Source organism: Platalea leucorodia, assembly GCF_965183815.1.
Source record: "Platalea leucorodia genome assembly, chromosome: 11".
NCBI lineage: Eukaryota > Metazoa > Chordata > Aves > Pelecaniformes > Threskiornithidae > Platalea > Platalea leucorodia.
In genome coordinates, this window is record NC_138833.1 from 16,846,928 (window position 1) to 16,866,543 (window position 19,616).

At 46.0% G+C, this 19,616-nt stretch overlaps 1 protein-coding gene across 1 annotated transcript in view; it reads left to right on the forward strand.

The window, feature by feature from the left end:
- Positions 1-4,027: 4,027 nt before the first annotated feature.
- KCTD16 (potassium channel tetramerization domain containing 16) overlaps positions 4,028-19,616 on the forward strand; it is a gene marked incomplete at both ends in the record, with an annotated part of 78,268 nt that continues 62,679 nt past the window's right edge. Inside the window, one exon of the mRNA XM_082323796.1 lies at positions 4,028-4,856. Coding sequence (XP_082179922.1) covers positions 4,028-4,856 — 829 coding nt within the window. The remainder of the gene's footprint in view (positions 4,857-19,616) is intronic.

The window sequence follows — 19,616 nt, forward strand, 5'->3', positions numbered from 1 at the left end:
CCCATGATTTCCTGAAAGCTTGAATGCTAATTTAGCACTTTGTCATATGGAATGACCTCAAACCTGTGAATGACGTCACACCATTAGTATATCGGGTTTAAGCATAGCTCTGCTGTGACTTTTGGAACATACACTTTAAGCTCAGGCTAAATTTTCCCCTAGCTATATTGAAGGTTATGTAGGCATCGGTTAAAAGTGGAACATGCTTCATCCTCCTCCCTTTGATAGATGCTGCTTTTCTTTTCCGTCAGAAGTGTAGCTGCTTTTCAAATGAGCTGCGTTGGTTTTGCAGCTGAACAGGTAAGAACCTTAGTGTGGTCCTGACACATATTTTACATTTAGGTCACCTGTGTATTTGGCCCAAATTTTCAAGTTTCACTCTTCTCAGGCTGCATTTTGATGGATTTGGCCAATGGCTCGTATTTAGCAGGGAAGCATTATGCGATGCTTTTACTACTGAAGTCATTCCATCAAAGGAAATTATATTATGTTACAGTAAAATGATTGGAACATCCTGTGTAAAGAAATACAAGCAGGAGTTGAATTTCTTTCATTTATTATTTGAAAAGTGCAGATGCATTTCTAAAGCCGTTGTGATTAAAATTCTAAGGTTTTTGTTCTTTTCAAAGGGCAGCTCTGATTATAATTTTTAAAAAAGTCTTAGAGCTTGAATATCTCTGTATTCACTAATCACATGGTATCCATGTCAGAACGCTTCACAGAAGCTTGTCAGGAATCACAATTTTTTATAAGGTTCTCTTATCACCACGCCATTCCCTAAGCGCCTGCACATCAGACTTACTGTGTTGTCTTCACTCGGCCCCCAAAACTTCTACCCAGGTGACCTTTCTCCCCCTGCCTTGGTGGTCTGGATCTTAATCATACTGTGTGATCACAAATGGCTTCGGTGCTTATTCGAACAAGATCAATTTTTACTGGGCAGAGTGAATTGATTCTTCAAGCCCTGCCAATATGGCATTACTGGCTTTATGAAAATTGATTTAAATATTATTACAGCATATTAACTAACATTAATAACTAAAGTATTTGAAAAAGCTGATGCAATACTCCTTGCTTTGAACAGGGGCAGCACTAACGAGCTGAAATCCCAAAGGAAGCTACTGTTTCATCTGACTGGTCATGTAGATGTTAAAGCCCGTATGCACTGACTGTATCGGACTCTTAAAAAGCAGTGAAGCCATCTAAGTTAACATGTTGTCACGTCACACCTTTACATCCTCCTCGTAGGGGTTATGGAGCACTTGACGAGTAGTTCTTCAGCTGGTCTGACAGAACTGCAAGTGAAGGTGCACAATACTGTGTCTTTTCCCTTTCTGAGGTACAACGAGCAGCCTCTGTAGTAGTACCAGATTCTGCTGGTTTGAAAATTAGAAATCAGATCCAGAAGTAAGAGAGAGAACCTTGGCTCAGGAGCCCAGCAGTTGCTTCAGGATTCATTAATTGATTAAGATAAAAATTTGAGGGTTTGATTAACTGTTCAGCTCTCAGGTTTGAATTTGAAAAGTCTGTAAGTATACAAATTCATGATTTTCTGCCTTAGCCTTGAAAATTGTACTTTTTACATTAGCATGTTATGTTAACTATCTGTTTTTTTTAAATTATGACCATGTTTTCAGAAGAATCTTGCTGAAGTATCTGCAGCTTAAGTGTAGTCAGCAAAAAAAATCTGCACATGGTAACTTCCTTACACAAAGATTTCCCTCTAAAGCTTCCCCTCCGGGTTTTGGTTAATGTTTGAGTAAAAGGCTTTATTTTATCATCCGTTTATTATTCTGAGTAACCTATTTTTACCCCGAACTGATGTGTGCTAGAGACAAAGCTGGACTTTCCTGTTCCCGTTGCACGACCCGCTGTGAAATCCCTGGCGGGTGCGTATCGTGGTCGCGATTCGGTGAGCTGTTGAAGCAGCCCCGTGACTTAATGCCAGCGGCTGTTTTGTGCGGTGCTTATTTAACCCGAGGCGTCCGCTTACCGTCCCGCCGAGCGGAGCGGCGCCCGGCTGAGCGACCCGGAGCCCGCCCGCAGCAGCGGGAGCAGCCGCACGGCGAATCCCCCTTCCCCGGTGCTGCTCCGTCGCCTTCCCCCGCGGCCCTGCCGCCGGGGCGAGCGGCCGGGGCCGCCCTGCGCGGCCGCGGACGCCAGGTGGCGGTGCCGCCGCGCCCACGGCCACGGGCAGCGCGGGGCGGGCGCGGAGCCGCGGCCGCCGCTCCCCGCTCCCCCACCCGTTAAAGACCGACAAATAAAGTAGGTGCGGGACCGCTCCTGCCACGCCGAGCCTCCTTCGGGGTCCCACCTCCTCCCTCCCGCGGCCCGCCGTGGTGGCGGATCACCTCACTGCTGGCTCCTGCCCTTTCTGGGTCGCCGCTGGGGAGATGAGGAGTGCGAGCAGCGTGATAAAATCACGGTCCTGCCTGAAAGCCACGGGCCTGCGTGCCGGGAGCCCCCACCCGCCGGGCGCTCCCGCCCTGCCCGCCCGCCTCGCCGGCTGAACCCACCGCCGTGTCTGCGCGGAGCCGGGACAGGCACGTTTCGGCGGCGGGCGGGCAGGGGACGGGGCGCTGCCGGCCGGAGGGGGACGGAGAGGAACGGAGCGGGGAGGAACTTTTCCCCGAAGTCGAGCGGGGCGGGCGGCAGCGCCTCCCGCCGCCCCGGCAGCGGCGCCGGCACGGCGGCGCCCGGCCCCGGCGCTGTCCCCGGTGCTGGCGCTGTCCCCGGCCCCGGCGCTGGCCGCGGTGCCGGCGCTGGCCCGGTCCCGGCCCGGTCCCGGCCGCCCATCCCGGCCCGACTCCTTTAAGATGATGCAATCGGCATCGCCCTCCGCGCTCCCGTCCCCGCGCCGCTGAGCAGAGCCGCGCAGCGCGGCGCAGGGGCGCGGGAGCGGCCCCCCGGCCCGGCCCGGCGCAGCGGGGCGGAGCGGGAACGGGGCGGCCCCGCAGCGCCCCGGCCCCGGCGGCGGCGGCGGCCCCGGGGGGGACATGGGCGCGCCGCCGGCCGCGCCGCCCGGGTGGCTGCCGCCGCGGGAGCCGCCGGAGCCCGCCAGCCCTTAGCGCAGGCTGCGGGGTTTCTGCAAGTCATCTGAGCCAGCCGAAACGCGCGCCCCGCGCTCCCCCTGCCCCGCTCTCCCGGAGCCCGCTCGGATTTATTCGGGGGGGTTTTGTTGTGGGTTTGTTGTTGTTTTTTTTTTTTCTTCTCCCCCATCGTGCTGTATGTATTGGTTTCTCTCGTCACCTGCCACGGTTAACTTTCCTGTGACTCGGTTTAACTCTTGAGATCTACGTGGATGTTGCTAAGAGCACTTTTCTTGCCTTTGCTGTCCCTTGCCGGGATCGGATTTCATACTAACTGGACTCTGTGTGCCTGTATGTGTGTTCTGAGTGTCTTGAAATTTTGCTTTCCTTTACAAGAGCTATGCATTAATTGTAACCAAGGTAAGACTCGCTGTTCTTGTTCCCTCCTGTGCATGTCTAAATTAGATGTTTCTTTAAAGATGAAGTATGCATTTTCTTTTAAACAGTGGAGTCATACGTAGTCCTTCCATTGATTAGTACTTGTGAAAAAGAAGCGTAGAACTTGCAAAAAAATAGACCTATATAGCAGGAGGTCTAGCTTGGCTTTCTAAACTGATCTGCTTTTCTCTGTTGCAGCTTCTGTGAGGCTTAAAAGAATAATTTGTGTCTTATTTTGTTTTCCCTTTTGACAGACCTGTGAATGACCATAGGCTTGGCTTGACCTTGATTTTGCTGGCTTTGTTGGAAGATCTAATGATGTGATTGCATTTCATGAAGTGATTGCTCTCCAGCCTCTATGGCTTAGGGAATAAGCCACTTCTGCCACACTGTCACTCATGGACAATTCAGATTTTTTTTAAACAAAGCTTTCGGCTATTTTTCTTTTCTCACTTCCCCTTTTCCCTCTGTTTTTCCTTAATGTTGGGAGCCTTATTCTACACTTTGATGTGACTGATAGTCCTGCTGCTTCGTGCTGCTGATTTCTGTTTTAAAGTACAATGGCTCTAAGTGGCAACTGCAGGACTTACCTTCCTCCTCGAGAGCAGGGGACTGGGCTGCACTCCTTCCCAGAGGTAGTGGAGCTAAACGTGGGTGGCCAGGTTTACTTCACTCGCCACTCCACCTTGGTTGGCACCCCTCACTCCCTGCTGTGGAAAATGTTCACCCCAAAGAGAGACACAGCCAACGATCTGGCCAAGGACTCCAAGGGAAGATTCTTCATCGACAGAGATGGTTTCCTTTTCCGCTATATTCTGGACTATCTCAGGGACAAGCAAGTAGTTCTGCCTGACCACTTCCCAGAGAAGGGAAGGCTCAAGAGGGAGGCTGAGTACTTCCAGCTCCCGGACTTGGTCAAACTCCTGACTCCCGATGACAAGCAAAGCCCCGATGATTATTGCCACAGCGACTACGAAGAGGTCTCCCAAGGCAGTGACACGAGAATATGTCCACCCTCGTCGCTCTTACCGCCTGATCGGAAGTGGGGATTCATTACCATCGGGTACCGGGGGTCGTGCACTATTGGCAGGGAGAGCCAAGCAGATGCCAAATTCAGGAGGGTCCCAAGGATTTTGGTTTGTGGAAGGATTGCTCTGGTGAAAGAGGTCTTTGGAGAAAGTTTGAATGAAAGCAGAGACCCAGACAGGGCTCCAGAAAGGTACACCTCCAGGTTTTATCTCAAGTTCAAGCACCTGGAGAGGGCTTTCGACATGTTGTCCGAGTGTGGATTCCACATGGTGGCCTGTAACTCCTCGGTGACGGCTTCCTTTGTCAACCAGTACACAGACGACAAGGTCTGGTCCAGCTACACTGAATATGTCTTCTACCGTAAGTACAAGACATTTCTGAGGGAAATGTAACTACCTGTTTTAAACCGCTCTCTTCTGCTGACTGTACGATTCTCAATGCACACAGTGCAAATTTCCTGCTGCGGACTGAGGCTTTATTTAGATCTGGGGGGGGATACGCTTCAGTTTAAGCCTTCAAAATGTAAAGCAAGGCCGAACTCGGTGGCTTGGTCTTGGCTAGGTGGCAGCACAGACTGCCAAAAGCACCCCATCCCCGTGGCTGAAGGATGCTGCTGTCTCTGGCTGTGTAAATCAGCCATCTGACTGCCTTGCACGCTTCCCAGGTACGTGCGGGATGCAATATAAGCCTTGCAAACACACTGCAGATTTAATTACAGAAAATCTTCAAATGGGATTCAATTTACAAAGGTAATAGCTGCTTGATAATAGTCAAGCACAGTCAGCCAAGCCATCTGTCAACAAACCTGACACACTTACACACAGGGAAGGGAAAACAAAATCCCATCCCCCTGGCTGCTTTTCAACAGGGGGCCTTCTCGGAGCCAGCTGATGTGCTCTGAAATGAGGGCTCAGAGCAAGGAGAGGCAAGTTGCTGCGCCTTGTTATGCAACATGCCGGTGAAAAACAAACTATCCTCATAATGAGAAGTATCTGCCCTGCTTACCGCAATCACATCGGATCACATACTGTTGTGGTAATTTTAGCTGAGAGCTCTAGCAGGCTCATTAACTTTCTAAGTTGATATTCAGGTAGAGGCACCGTTACCAATGGTAACATGAGGGTAATTTTGATTCTATAATTCTGTATCAGAAAATCATTCCACAACTGCTGTGCTTAAACATTTGAGAGGTTCACGAGGCTGTTTTCCTCCATTTTCATTTCAAGAGGGTGAAGGATGGAACATTTCCCCGGTCCATTTGTAGAAATGGGCTTTAGCCAGCTGCTGCTTTGGGCAGTGGGGTTTAGAGGAGAATGCTTTGCCGGCAGACCTGCTGCGCTGTGTGCGGTGCTTACAGTTACCAGGCTCGGTAATGTGGGAGCTGATAAAAGTTTTAGATGAAAGATGTATCAGGAAGCGAATAGTTTGTGTGTAATACTGGATGCCCTCTACTCTTGTGTCGGGGCTCAACAGGCAGCCCTAATCTGCTTATGTAATGATGCTTAAGTTAGCATCCTGAAAAGCCATCTGTATTTTTGATATGCGTAGATTTACTTAAAATCAGTTTTCTAGCTGGATTTCTTAGCAAAATGGTTCTAAGGTCATGGATCCACTTATATTCTGACAGGGATGGATGATTTCTATTATTAGGTTGCTTCTGTTTGAAATCATAGTGTCTCATACAAGTTATAGGAGGAGAATTAATTTAGTTAAAGGGATGGATTAGAATAAATTGTGTTTGCATTTGTATTTAAAATCAGAAAAAAATGTAAGTTCCTTATAGGCACAATGGTTTGCTAATTGAAAACAGGATGAAGATAGGTTTTGCATGAATTAGCAAACACAGACTCCTGATTTTCATATTACTCAAATTTTTCCCTTCAAGGACTGCTCATTGCTTGCACATCACTACAGCTGGGGTTAGGTACCAAGATGAGAGGAACCTTAGAAATTTTGGAGGGTGGAAATCTATAGTAGGTGTCACAAAATCTTCTCTCACCAATGCACGGAAAGCGCAATCCAATTAAAGTTCCTGGAAAGACTCTTATCCAGTTCAACAGGCTTTGCATTTGGCTCATATCAGTTTTGTGTATTTTTGACACTGATACAGTTTCAGAGATGGATTTTTCAAAGGGCCCTTCCCTAGGTAAAAGCTAAAGCAACAACCGTGATGCCAAAACACTCTCTTTTATCTCGATCCAAATCACTCGGTTACACTTTGTGCCATTTGCTGCTTGCTGTGATAGAGCCACTGGTGGGATGCAGACCTTCTCCAGCCGCGTGCCTGGGGTCTGGCTGCAGCCAGCCGACCTGAGAGCAGGCACGATACCTACAGAATTCACCCGGAGCCAAAGAAACCCCTTTCCAAATTTCCCGAAGTCATTTCATTTGAAACTTTGAGGACCAATAAAATTGACATCTGGCTTCTAGTGGAACATTACAACTTCTCTGCAGCTGCTTAGCCATAATTATTTAATTAGAAGTTGCCAACTGTGTCTATATAAGCATTAATTCATCAAGCTGTTGTGATCAGGTTAATGGGCCTAAACATGGGAGGTGTCTAATACAACTGGTTAGGCAGATGTAGAGGTGGTCTTTGCAGCGCTGCTTAGTAGCTCCTGTGAAATGCACAGTTGGAGGGACTCTTCAGAGCTGGGAAAGGATGATTATTTCCAAAGGAGGAAGAATAGAGGGAGGAATATTTTTTTGATACACCAGATACATTGTATGCTCCAAATACTACTCAGAAGGTAAATGCCTGTGGTTAGCACCAAAATAAAGGACGTTCTTCATGTGCAAATCCTTTTGAAAGTAGATCAGATGGACTGAAGGGGGTGTAAACTGTGCGGCTACTCACATGGGTACAGTGCGTGCTGTTAACAGAATTGCACGATTAATATTGTATGACGTTTTGTCCCCTTGTTCAAATTTAGGTGCTATTAAGGCTAATGGGAGATTCATGTTCTCTGGAGGAGGTTTTCCCAAAATGCAGGGCATGCAGAAAGCGTCCTGTACAGCAAACCTGCAGCTGTTTTTCTGAGCGGGTGGGAAGATGGGCTGCAAAGCCGGCACTCGGGGTGACAGTGCAATCCTCGGAGCGCAGCTGGGCTCCGCTCCAGTCTCAAATAGGCCGATGCAAAGGAGGGTTTGGAGACAGGCTGTGTTGGTACATTAGAGCCATAATTAAACAGTTCTTTGAAACGCAGTTCCTGCGTGGTGGGTAGGCAGGAGTCACAGCCTGCCTCCTGCTCACAGGTGGAATATGAGTTGAGGAAAGGAGGTGAGGTTCTGCTCATGCATTTTCTTTCCCTCCAGTTTCTCTTATGTCAAAGATGTTTACTTAAATTTTATATTGGCTAAGGTTGGATTTCTAACTTGAACTGTTTTGTGGTCCCCTCCTCCTGTTGTTTTGATGATCTTGAAGTGAAACCTCATCTCCAAACACTTTCATTTTTTAAGAGGATGATAGCCTGTGCTTGGATCTTCATTTTTAAATGTTTTCAACCTTTACGATGGGATGAATCAAAAATGTGCACTTGAACATCTGGTAAATGTTGTGGTGGGGGTGAAGGGTGTTAAAGCATATGGGCTGGCTCAGCCTTTTGTAGCCTGGCCCCATTCCTGACTTCACAGTGGCAGCAGCACACTCTTTTTCGTCACCTCCCATAACCTACAAACCAGCCCTTTCTGCCTGCTTCCAGTCTTGCAGCATTGCCAGGACTGTGCGTGACAGTCCTGCATGTGGATGTTGTGATTGCCAGAAGAGCAAAATAACAGGTTGGAAATGGCAAAGGCTTTAGCTTCAGACAGCAGGTCAGCAACATGGCAAGCTGTGTGCATGTGTCTGCAGAGCAGCTAGGAACCGAGTGACATGGCAGTGGGATGGGATGGGATGGGATGGGGTGGGATGGGGTGGGATGGGATGGGATGGGGAGAAACTGCATGGCAGCCCCTGTCTGCATATTGTGATTGCCCCCCAAAAGCCTGATGTCACATCTCTTCTCTCTCTGCTTGTCAGTGGCTGAGACTGCAATAGGCTCTCAGAACAGTTCACAGTACAGAGGGGAGATCTTGACTCTAATATATCATGTCAGACCACTTGTTTTTACTCTCGTGACTCCCTGCACAGCTGTGGGTAGCACCTATAAGGAGCACAGCTGGCACCACAACAAGCAGGTTGCCCTCAGCTCAGCTGGAGCAATAAAGCCAGGGGAGAGGAGAGCTACCAGGCAAAAAGGAACAAATATAGAAGTAGTACAGATGGAGGAAAAGGAGAGAAAATTCACACACAATCTGGAGAGAAAGAAGTAGGGAAAAGATGTGGGTACTGACAACTACACCAAGACAAGGTGAGGGAGAATTTGTTAGGTACGTCAAGCCTTCGGTTTAACCCAAATGTTTTCCTGCAACAAGCAGACGGAGAGGGGTTGACAAATGCTCCTTCAAGTTCACTAGCAGGAAAGAATACAGAGATTTAGACAGACGACTGTCCCTGCCCTTCCTAAAGCTGTGTTTCAAAGTCTGAGCAAGCATGAGAAAATCAGGACAATCAGTCTGATTTGCATAAGCCTTGCCTTCTGCCGGCCACTTCACATCTGCACATGTGGAGCAGCTCAAGCACCTGCAGATGTTCAAAGGAAACTGTTCCTGGCACTGTAGCTCTGAAAGCCAAATATTAATTAACAAGGCTCTTGCTCCTGAAGGACATGTGCTGCCTCCACTCGCTCTAGGGACAGTTGTAAATTTTGGCCTTCTCGCCTTACTCTTTCAAGAAGATGCTGGCTGGGTGTGCCTTTCACTTGCTGGTAGGAGGCTGATGTGTAGAGATGTTTGTTAAGTAGGTTTCAGATTATCCTGGGATAAACAGATGAATCCTCTGCGGTGGGGCTGTGCAGGAGGGAAGACAAATGCCAAGTGATATCCTCTGCAAATACGCTCTGATGGCCCTTCACTGGACGTGTATCTCTGGGATAATCCTGGTGTCATTTATACAAGATGATCCACTTGGGATTAATGCAGCCAGCTGCGGCCCGTCACTTTGTATGCATGAACAGACCTAAAAGATCCCATACTGATGTACATACCACTGACACATAAATGAATTGTGTGGTAGAAATTTGACTAACAAAACTGAATGTTCTTGCACAGTGACACCTACAGCTGTGCTGTCAATCGAGTTAGATGTGGAAGAGGAATATCACCTGTTTTCCTCTCTCTTTAAACTGATACTGTTCTATGTTCTAGTAGTTGGTTCTGTCTGGTTTTAAATCAGTGGAGATCAAAATAACCCAAAAGATAACAAAATAAAGTCTAATCCAATGAATAATACAGGCTTCCTTTCCTGTTGACAGGAGATGTTTCTGTTTCCAGGTAATTATTGTCATCATCAGCGAATCTGGTCCATCTTGCCAAACAAAATTCTCTCGCACAAGGATGCTCGTCTGCAGGTGGTGGGGCTGTAATCAGCCAAGTCTGCTAGCATATTCATGTCAGAAGGACCTTGCTCCTAGCTTTTTTGGTCAGACTTGAGTGATGGTTGATTTTTTCCTAGTTTGTCATGGCAGACTGAAAAGCCTGTACAGTTTGTTGGTTTGATAAGAGTTATTCCATAGATGAAAAATGCTATTATTTGTTAGAAACCAATAGTGTCAAATCTAATTGTTAGATCAGTCTACAAGTCTCCAGCTTAATGGATAACTGAAGCAAAAATTGGTAAAAAAGTTGGTTGGATATAGGACTCGGAGTTCATTCTAATGATGTATGGATAGTCGTGTTCAGGAACTGGCAAGGATGGCTTTTGGGTACTGGCCTTTGTCTCTACCCAGTATTCACGGCATGGCTGGTTATTTCATAGCCCTTTGGATACGATCTTCATTGACTTGAATGTTTGAGATAGATGTTTGTCGTGATTGTACAAATCCGTTGCCTTGCTGCTCCAAAATACCACCTGGTGATGCAAATCCTCCCTCTGTCACAACACCTGCGCAGCAGCCAGACGGATTTCCTGCCAAGGCAAATTCTTGCCCCTCTGTCCCCTGTCTGTGGAGGTCTCTGCGGTGGCAGGGGGTTTGTGAGTTCAGGTGATAAAATCAGCACTGCCCGAAGAGGTTGTGGAGTGGGTTTTGATCTGGTGTTTGCGCCTTCCCTCTCTTTCCAAGCTGTCAGGAGGGCTGCGCGTGCTTCGTGCAGTGCAAGTATCGGAGAGGCAATGGAGATATTCGTGCAGGGTTCAGTGAAGTGAGGGCCTGGCCGCGGGCACAGGCTGCTTTGCGTCCTCGCTGCACCTGGCCGCTGCCTCTGCTTCTGCGGGATCAACAGGTACAAACTGGAGGCAGAACCTCACCTGTGAAGCTTGAATTGCTGCTACTGCTCCATGATCCAGAAAGAGACTGTAATGACTAAAGGATTAACCAAGGAGGGCTGGCATTTAGGGAAAAAAAAAATCAATGTATTTTAAACTACAGTCTTGAGCTGGATGTTTTCCAGGAACAGCGTGCATGAGGTCCCACAGCACCGTTTCGGTAGACTGACAGATCAGAGGAGGGTTTTGCTGTAATAAGAGTAGATGTGTGCCTGTGAGGTGTTCCCTTGCTGGTGTCCCGGGAGGTGTGGAAGCAGGGAATGCCCAGTCTGCTGCCCTGGGATGGCAGAATCACGGGTGGAAGTGGCCCAGCATCCTTGGGTTGCTCTCTGCAGAGTGGTGTGGAATGGATCCCACCAGCCGGTTTTCTGCAGCTTTATTCAGCCTGTTGAGGTCTGGCCTTTTTTAAGATTTGCTGAAATGTAGTTGTGATTCTTATGAAAACAAAATCTGAAAGAGCAAAGGAGTGTAAATAAGAAAACATAACACAGATATTTGCCATTCAATGAATATCTGCAACATATTGTATACACAGACAAACACTTCTTTGAAGCAGGTTGTTTTTTTTTTTTTTTCCAGCCATCCTGGTTTTGTTTAAATTTGTAACTGCAACATTTTCTCAGTTTCTTTGCCTTTTTTTCGGCTTTTCAAGTTCAAGGCTAACATACAGTAAATGTGGAGAGAAGAAGCAAAATCTAAATTACATCTTTGCAAAGAGCAAGAGTAACCTTTTATGAAACTTGCTCAAAACCATATTTTTTGTAAAGGAAGAAAATAGATAATACCTCTGCTAGCAGGATCTGGGCAAATAAAATAGAGAATGAACAGCAGTATACTGGGCATCAGAGTACTGTGTAGGCCGTTTCCCTTAGTTTTCCCAAATTAGCTCGTTATATTAGTTTTCTAATAATGCTTAAAGGAAAGCAAGAAGTCTAGAATTGTGAGAACACTTTTTACATTTCAATAGCTGGGTATAAGCTTTGTTGAAATACCCATAAATATAAACTGTTCAATTAGAGTGTGATCCTGTTGACCACTTTCTATTGACTATCAGTCATGTAAAATGCCTTTCTGTCCATAAGCTGAGTGTTGGTGTGAGCACTCTACAGCTGTAATAACTGCCTGGACTCAGGAAACTGGTTCATAAATCACTAGCGTTACAAATTTTCCAGTGCTTCTTCTGAATCTACTAACAAAGTGATTAGCGATTTATAGAAGCTCATTGATTAGCTGCTAAGGCAGCTAAAAAATTCCCCTACCCAAAATACAGTGAAGAAAACCCTGGCCATCCCGGTTTGCAATCCATCCTGAAAACCTCAAAAACAAACTCCTTTTAACACCGCAATGAAAATCTCTATAGCTGTGCTCCAGACACAGGGCTCTGGAGTTTGTTGGAAAAAGAATACAACATCCCCAAACCTTTAATTTCAAACAGGAAAATGAACCTGAGCTTTGGAGTGCACTTCTAGAAGAACAGAATTACTTTGGAGGGAGCAGCGGTCCGAGGAATGCTCTCATCCTTGCTCTGAGCTTGGACTGCGGGCGGGAATGGAGACCCAGCGCTGCTGTTCAGTCTTTGGCCAGGGCCTGAAAGCCAAATTTAAAGAAAAAATTCTCTCTCTACATATTTTGGAAGAGACTTATTTCAAGACTTCAGACTGAATTTCCATCAAACTGAATCAGAGTATATTTTTACACCAGAATTAAATCAGGCTGAAATAGAACGCAGTGGAACATGCTGATTTTGACTGAATTTTGCACTTTAAATATTCTCAAAGCCAAAAACTCAAAGCAAAGCTTGGGTGAGCAAAAAGCATACCATCAGAGAGCTTTAAAAAAAATGTTTGTTTGGGCTCCTACAAAGGGAATTATACTGAATTTTTCTCAGCTCAAGAGTTTCACTGGTAGCATGGGGAAATCCAACATTTTGTTCCACAAAGGACCAGAAGGATTGCAGAGGCTAATCCCGAGACTGGGAAGTGAAGATGGCTTTTTGCAAATATACTGTTTGCATGCTTATATGAAAATGTGATTACTGATCATCACTTAAACTAAATATAATATCTGTATCGATAATGGATGTTTTCATATAAAATTTGAACAGTTTTCTCTTGCAGTGTTGTTGCCTTAGTGCGGTGTCATATGGCAAATAAGCGTAGGCTGAGCATCAGAGCAGAAGACTGGGGCTTCTGAAAAAATTGAGATGCTTCACTGAAAATCTAAAACCTCCTTGCTTATGACATACAAAAATTAATGAGGAGGAATTCGATAAGTTGCTGATTATTTTATAAAGATGTTGGCTTTGGTTTTCTCTCTTAGTTTTTAGGTGATCATCAAAGTCAGTGCAGGGAGCTGGTCCTCAAGACGGTGCCTGATTCTTTTCGTTTGCTACAATGTTGCAGCATAATTGTGGGGAAAAAAAAAAAACAACACTGTCTTCTTGCAGAATTAAAGAGGGAATTCTGTTTCTGAATAGTGGTCAGTGGTAATATAATTTTAATGTATAAATAATACTATTTATTATATCATTTATTAACTTTATTGTTAATACTGATAGTGTTATATGTTATAGGCAGAAAAGTAAATATGAAAAGGTCAGGTTAATGACAAAAACTCTGCTGAGCCCAGTAGAGCTGCACCAGCTACCACAGCTGAAGACCTGGCCAAGCATTTCTGCAACACATTATCCCTGTCTTGCTTCTTACCCTGACAAAAGTGTGTGCTCCCATGTGGTTTGGCTGACTAGAAAGGTTTGCTATGGAAGATATCTCATTGTTTGACACAGCAAATATATTTAATGTACTTTTTATTTAAATACAGCTGTGCTTTCTTGAGAGGTCACCATCAGAAACATGTTGCTGACAATTTCTTGAAAGTTGGCTTCTTTTTGTCTCATTAGTTTGATCATGACATGCTATAACCTGAGTGCTTTTCTCTGATTGATTTACCTCTCTTCCATTCCTGCCAGTATTGGATAGAATGACTTTCTCTCAATCCTGCCATCCCCCCTTAAACCACAAGACTTGTAGGTTAGAGAGGTTTTGTACCCATGACTCATAAATTATTTCATTCCCTTGGATGTTATTTAACCTAAACCATGTGCAGCCCAAGGGTGTCCTTGCTTTCCTTGGTGAAGCCACAATTATGACGATGCAAAAGCATGTGTTTCCTAGCTGAGGGAAGTGTAGTTTCTAGGTATTCTTGATTTCATTCGTTTGTGAGCATTCAAGAGAATGAATCCTCTATTCTCTCAAGTCAATGCACTTATATTATGTGAGGATTAAATCATTCCCTTCCTTCAATTCAGAGTCTGCAGATAGAAAGCTGGTCTGCCTTACTTTAAGTAGACAAAGAATATTTAAATAAGGATGCTGATAAAAATGCTTTCACCAGTAAAGAATCTGTTGCTCTAAAGAGTCCTGTAGAGTCCTGTAAGTGAAAGCAGAAGTCAAAAGATACCATTTCTTGCAAAGAGATTGAAAAGTTGGTTTAAGTTTGGTCTGTGGGAAGAATTTCCACAACCCGGTGACATCTGCACTGCTGGGGAGAGACCCGGTCCCTCCCCACTGGTTCACCGTGCTCCTCTGCTGCAGCCCCCAGGGGGGCTTTTTGCTCAGTTCAGTTCACCTCTTCCAACCCGCGCAAGGATGCTTCTGATTTCAGAAGGCCAATGAACATTTTCACATGTCATCGTAAAGATGAACATTTAGTAGCAATAGTATTTGTTCTGTGCATGGGTTTTGACGTCCTTTATGATAGAAATAAATAAATAAAATAACCTCCCTCCCTGAAGGACAGTATTGTCACATTATTTGGAGTTAAAATAGAAATGGATGTCACAACTAGTTTTTTTTTCCTGTTTTACATCTGTTAGTTGGTTTGGATTTTTTGTTTGTTTGTTTTTTTGTTTGCTTGCAGGATGGGCAATGAATACAAATGAGTCTACCTCCCATTATAAAGGTAATACAAAATTTCCCAGGTATGGGATTAGGCAGCCCATGGTAGTCTGCATTCCATTGAGACTGGCAGATCTACTGGAGGTCATTAATGGGGAAAATCAAACCCTGCTCTAACTTACTTCCACTTTTAAACCTTCAGAATACTTGGTTTGTACCTAGGAATCGTCAGTATTTACTTTATAAAGATTTTCTGGGTTTAAGAAGTCAGAATAACCTTTCCTGTGCTGAAACTCGAAGGACTGGAGAAGGTGATCCATTTGAAACTCTTAATAACTGCATCCTTTCTTCTCCAGTAGCAGCCCACATGTTTCCAGTCAGGCTGGTACAAAGCAGGTGGCACATAAGCAGCCAAGACCTGTTCACGTGGGCAGGATCACCGATTTGTCTGCCTCTCCCCAGGCGTCTCTGCAGTCTCTTTGATTTCAACAGATAAGCCAAGGGATCCAGACCTTCCATCTGAGGCTGCCCTGGCCATGAGATGTTTCCCATCCCCTTTGATGGGGTGTTGCATGCCGCTGCATTGCTGCCATGCCCAAATAAATTCGCTGCAGTAGCACAGAGGTTTGAGTTTGTGTATTTGCAATCCAGCAACAACAGATTCGGGATCAGACCAAGTCTGGATGCAAACAGGCAAAAGCCATGGCTCCCCCAGCATTCATAGCTGCTGGCAGTGAAACTGAATTTTGTTCATGTGTACATTTCTTTTCCAACTTTTGCTAGTGGCTTTGGTACAAATGGCATCGTACTTGAAGTGCGTCTTTGCAAGAAGGCAGTCACATACAGATGGGGAAAGAAGAGCAAACCTTCCCACAAACGATTTGAGAAGCAGCCTCTCTACTGTGTGCCTGCTAATGAAAATGCAGTGGGAACCAATCATTTTCTGGATGAAAGCTAAAAGCTACATGGCAGATAGTAAATAAATAATTGCCAGGAAACACTGCACATAGATTTTTTGGGGAACAGAACTTAATTAAATTTCATGAACATGCCTACGTAGTTCCATTGATCAGGAAAAAATGGGTATGTGCTATGTCTTTAAAATTTACTCACTTGCCAGTGTTTTGCTTTCCTCCCCTCCCTCAGTTTCATTCACTTTATATCCTACAGTGGTAAGGGAACGCGTTTCTATTTTTCTTTCTTGAAGAAATTGATCCTAAGAAGCACAGGACATGATGTATGGTTTGTAACTCGACAATATTGCTAAGCAAAAAAAAAAAATCACGGAAGAAGGCTTGGCAGATATTATATTAATATCCATTTTGAAATGGATTTTTTCCCACTAGGACCAATAAAAAATATGTAAAGGCTTTCAACAGCCTCTCTAGTAATAATTAGTTAAAAGATGGTGTAAATCTTGCTAGGCTAATTTAGCAAGGTATGTTTTTTTAGACACTTCACAAGACTTTTTTTGCCATTGAATTCAGACTGATCCCTGAATTTGCAATTCTAACCACCCTGGGTCTTGCTGGGGTCTCAGCATCTCCTCTTTGGTCCATCACAGAGACAAAGAAGCAATAGAGGTGACCACGGCTGGTGCCTGGCAGAGGTGCAGAAGGACCAGACAGTCACAGCCACCACCGTGGCCCAACAAAGGGCGTTGGGTTGTGCCAGGGGACTTGAACCTCATCACAGCGGTGGTGGATCTCTCTCTTCTGGAAGAGCTTTGCTGGGGTTGCCAACTTTGCAGGATGGCAAATGTGCCACTGTTGTTGAGAACAAAATATATTCCAAGAGAACCCAGTGAATTTTTTCTGTTTATTTTTTAGTCTTCAGATGTCCTACCCCAATTGCATTTTATGTTAGGACTGTGAGGGTGGCTCCTGGAGTGCCACTGGCGGCATGGGCCTGTGTCCCCCACCCCAGGGTTAGCAGCAAGCACCGGCATCCATTTTGCTCCAAGCTGGCTGCTTTTTGTTGCCCATCTCATTGAAGTACGGCAGCAAGTTGTTCGGTAAATGAGGAGGCTGCTGTCCTTGCTAGCATAATTGTGATTTGGCATATTGGTACAGTATTAAAATTCCAATTGAACAGATGGTGTCAGGATTTTAACTTATGCTTATGAGATGCAGATGGTCCAAGGAGTGAACTTGTACACTAGTTATTTTTACTTTGAACAGGTTAAGAACAAATGACTTTTTGACTATTGTTATTATTGCTCTACTTGTCATTTTTTCTTTCCCTGTGCATGTGTGCATGCACGTATGTGTGTGTCTGTACACATGTGCAAATCTTCTCATAATATTTTTCCCTTGTAACAGCCCTGTTTCTGCTAGAAGTCCTCTCTCTATATATTTACTGTTTCCTTCCCAGTGCCCCTTTTATTTCCCCTTAGACCTGTTGCTGTTCTCCTTGAGAGGCGTGGGCAGGAGGACCTGCCTGGCAGAGGTTGCGGACTGGAGCTCTGCAGAGGTCCCAGTGCTGTGTGCTCAGCCCAGCCGCCCGCAGGGCAAAACTGGCTCCATCCCCAGGGCGAGCAGGGACCACAGCCGCTCCGAAACCTCCCGTGGCTCTGAATCCCGAGGCAGGGCTTGTGCAGGCGGGGAGTGCTGAATGGGCCTTGTACACCCGGTGTGACTGAGGATGCTAGGGCAGGTTTCTGGTCTTGGTTGCATGCGAATAAATCCAGATTGACCCCACTTTTACGCCAGTAAGGATCTGATACTTATTGTCTAATCCTGTCTTGAAACACAGGGTTATTTTATTTTTCACAATTTATAAGCTTATTTAATCTTTTCTAGAAAAAAAATACAATCTACTGCTACAAATTATTAATGTCTACCTGAATATTTTACATCTACTACATAGTACTAATTTTCATGCAAAGAGACCAGTGTTTTGCATAAAGGACCTGCATCCATTTTCTGCACTATTTCTCCTGCCCCATGTCACATACGAAGGACTTCGGAGGATATGTTTCAGGGAAGTCTCTTGTGTGCCAACCTTGATTCTGCTTTGGCTTTGTGTCTGCTGGGGGCTGCAGTTGGTAGAATCTTCTTGGAGGGGTGAGGTTTGACGTGGCTCGTTGATCTTCCTTCTCAGCAGGGGCGTTTGCTGTGTGCAGCTGGTCACAGGGAAGCTTGTGCCAGTCTGTGGTGTTGGTGTTTAATTTAGAGCCCAATCCAGAAAGCAGGAGAGTCTCAGTGCTTCCTGTATTTCAAACAAGCTGTAGGTATTTGAGATCTTTAGATTGGGGCAAACAACATTTCCCAAGGATTAAATTATTGAGTAAGTGTCTACCCAGCTTACTCCTAACAAGGGAAGGTATTCCTGAGGTCTGACTGTGATCAAGTGACTGGACCAGAAAAAATAAATCTTAGTCTGTTACCTGTCCTTGATGCATTTCACATGTACATCCTGGCAATACCAGCTGCAGGGAAGGTTTCCACGAAATACGATGCAAACATATGGTGTAAGGGCAAAGATGCCAGTTGCAGGTGCAGGTATAATCAGGTTCATTTATTCCTCCCTCATGCCTGCTGCCATTACTCATTCCTCTTGCATGCAAATGTACAAATCTCCCTGCTGCTCATTAAAGCCCACGGTGTTTTAGAAGATACTGTTCCCGTCCTTAAAACGCAGTGGGTCTCGGAGCACAGCGTTAATGGGATGGAGGCACTTTCCCACGGCAGGGACCTGGCACCCAGGGACCCCATCTCCCCAGGTCCCCACTCAGGGCCCTCAGCTGCAATTTTTACTGCTTCCTGGGAAACTGGTGAAGAATGTGAAGGGCTTTTGTGGCGGCTGGGCTGGAGGGTGCAGCAGGGGCTGGCTGGGGGCCGGCTGGGGGGCTGCAGGGACACCTGGGCAGCCTGCAGACCAGAGTGCTGCTGGAGTGCATCTCCAAAGGCTGTGAGATGTCTTGTCCCTGCAGGGCTGGCATGTCCCCTCTTGCTGGGCCAGCAGAGCTGATGTAGAAAGGGCTTTTGGGATGCCCCGGAGCACAAAAAAATTGCCCTCCCACCTATTTCTGATAATTAGTATTTTCCATAATTATCCTGGATAACATGACATTGACCGAGAAGCCTGTGCCATAGCCAGAGGTGTTTGAGCTAATTTGGTTTTCCTCGGAGTACCTGGGAAGGGTAGGCTGTGTGCAGCGCTGGAGCTGCCCGGCACCGTGCCATCGAGGGGCATGCATCGGCCTCTCCTCTGCTCAGATGCTTAAGTACTAATGGGGACAGGGTGAATGGGGATGAGTAATGAATATTTCATGGAAAAACATTACGACACTATATACGAGAGCAACTGACTCCATCACATCCTCGCAGCTGCCTCCTTGCTTTAGACAACGTGTTTTTTCTCTCTGGTTACCTGATGGGCAGTGAGCTGGTGATAGAGGAAAGGCACAGTGCACTGGTCCAGGCTGCCACCTTCTCCCTCGCAAACGTAAATATTTGAAAGTTTGTGTTGTTGCTTCTGAATGAGGGGATTAAAGAGCTCTGAAATATTAACTTCTTGCACTTCATGCTGTGTTTGAAACATTGCCTTCAAAACCACAGCTCTTCTGGTCTTGGGGATGGGAAAACTCTGCCCCTGGAGTTTACGGCAGCGATGACCCCATCTCTCCATCTCCGGTGGAGATCTCCAAGCTGGTGGGGCCTTGGTCTGCCCACTGGTGGCTGGGTCCTGGCTGCAGAGAGCAGGTTACAGCTTTACACCATCCCTTTTCTCTACTGGGAACCTTGGGGACCATCCCCCTGCAGCGTGTTCCCGTGGGACTGAGCGTCGGTGGCCACTCTGCCATAGAGATTTGCTGCCACCTGCTCTTCTCCACGTGGGTGAAGCTGTTACTAAGCGGTC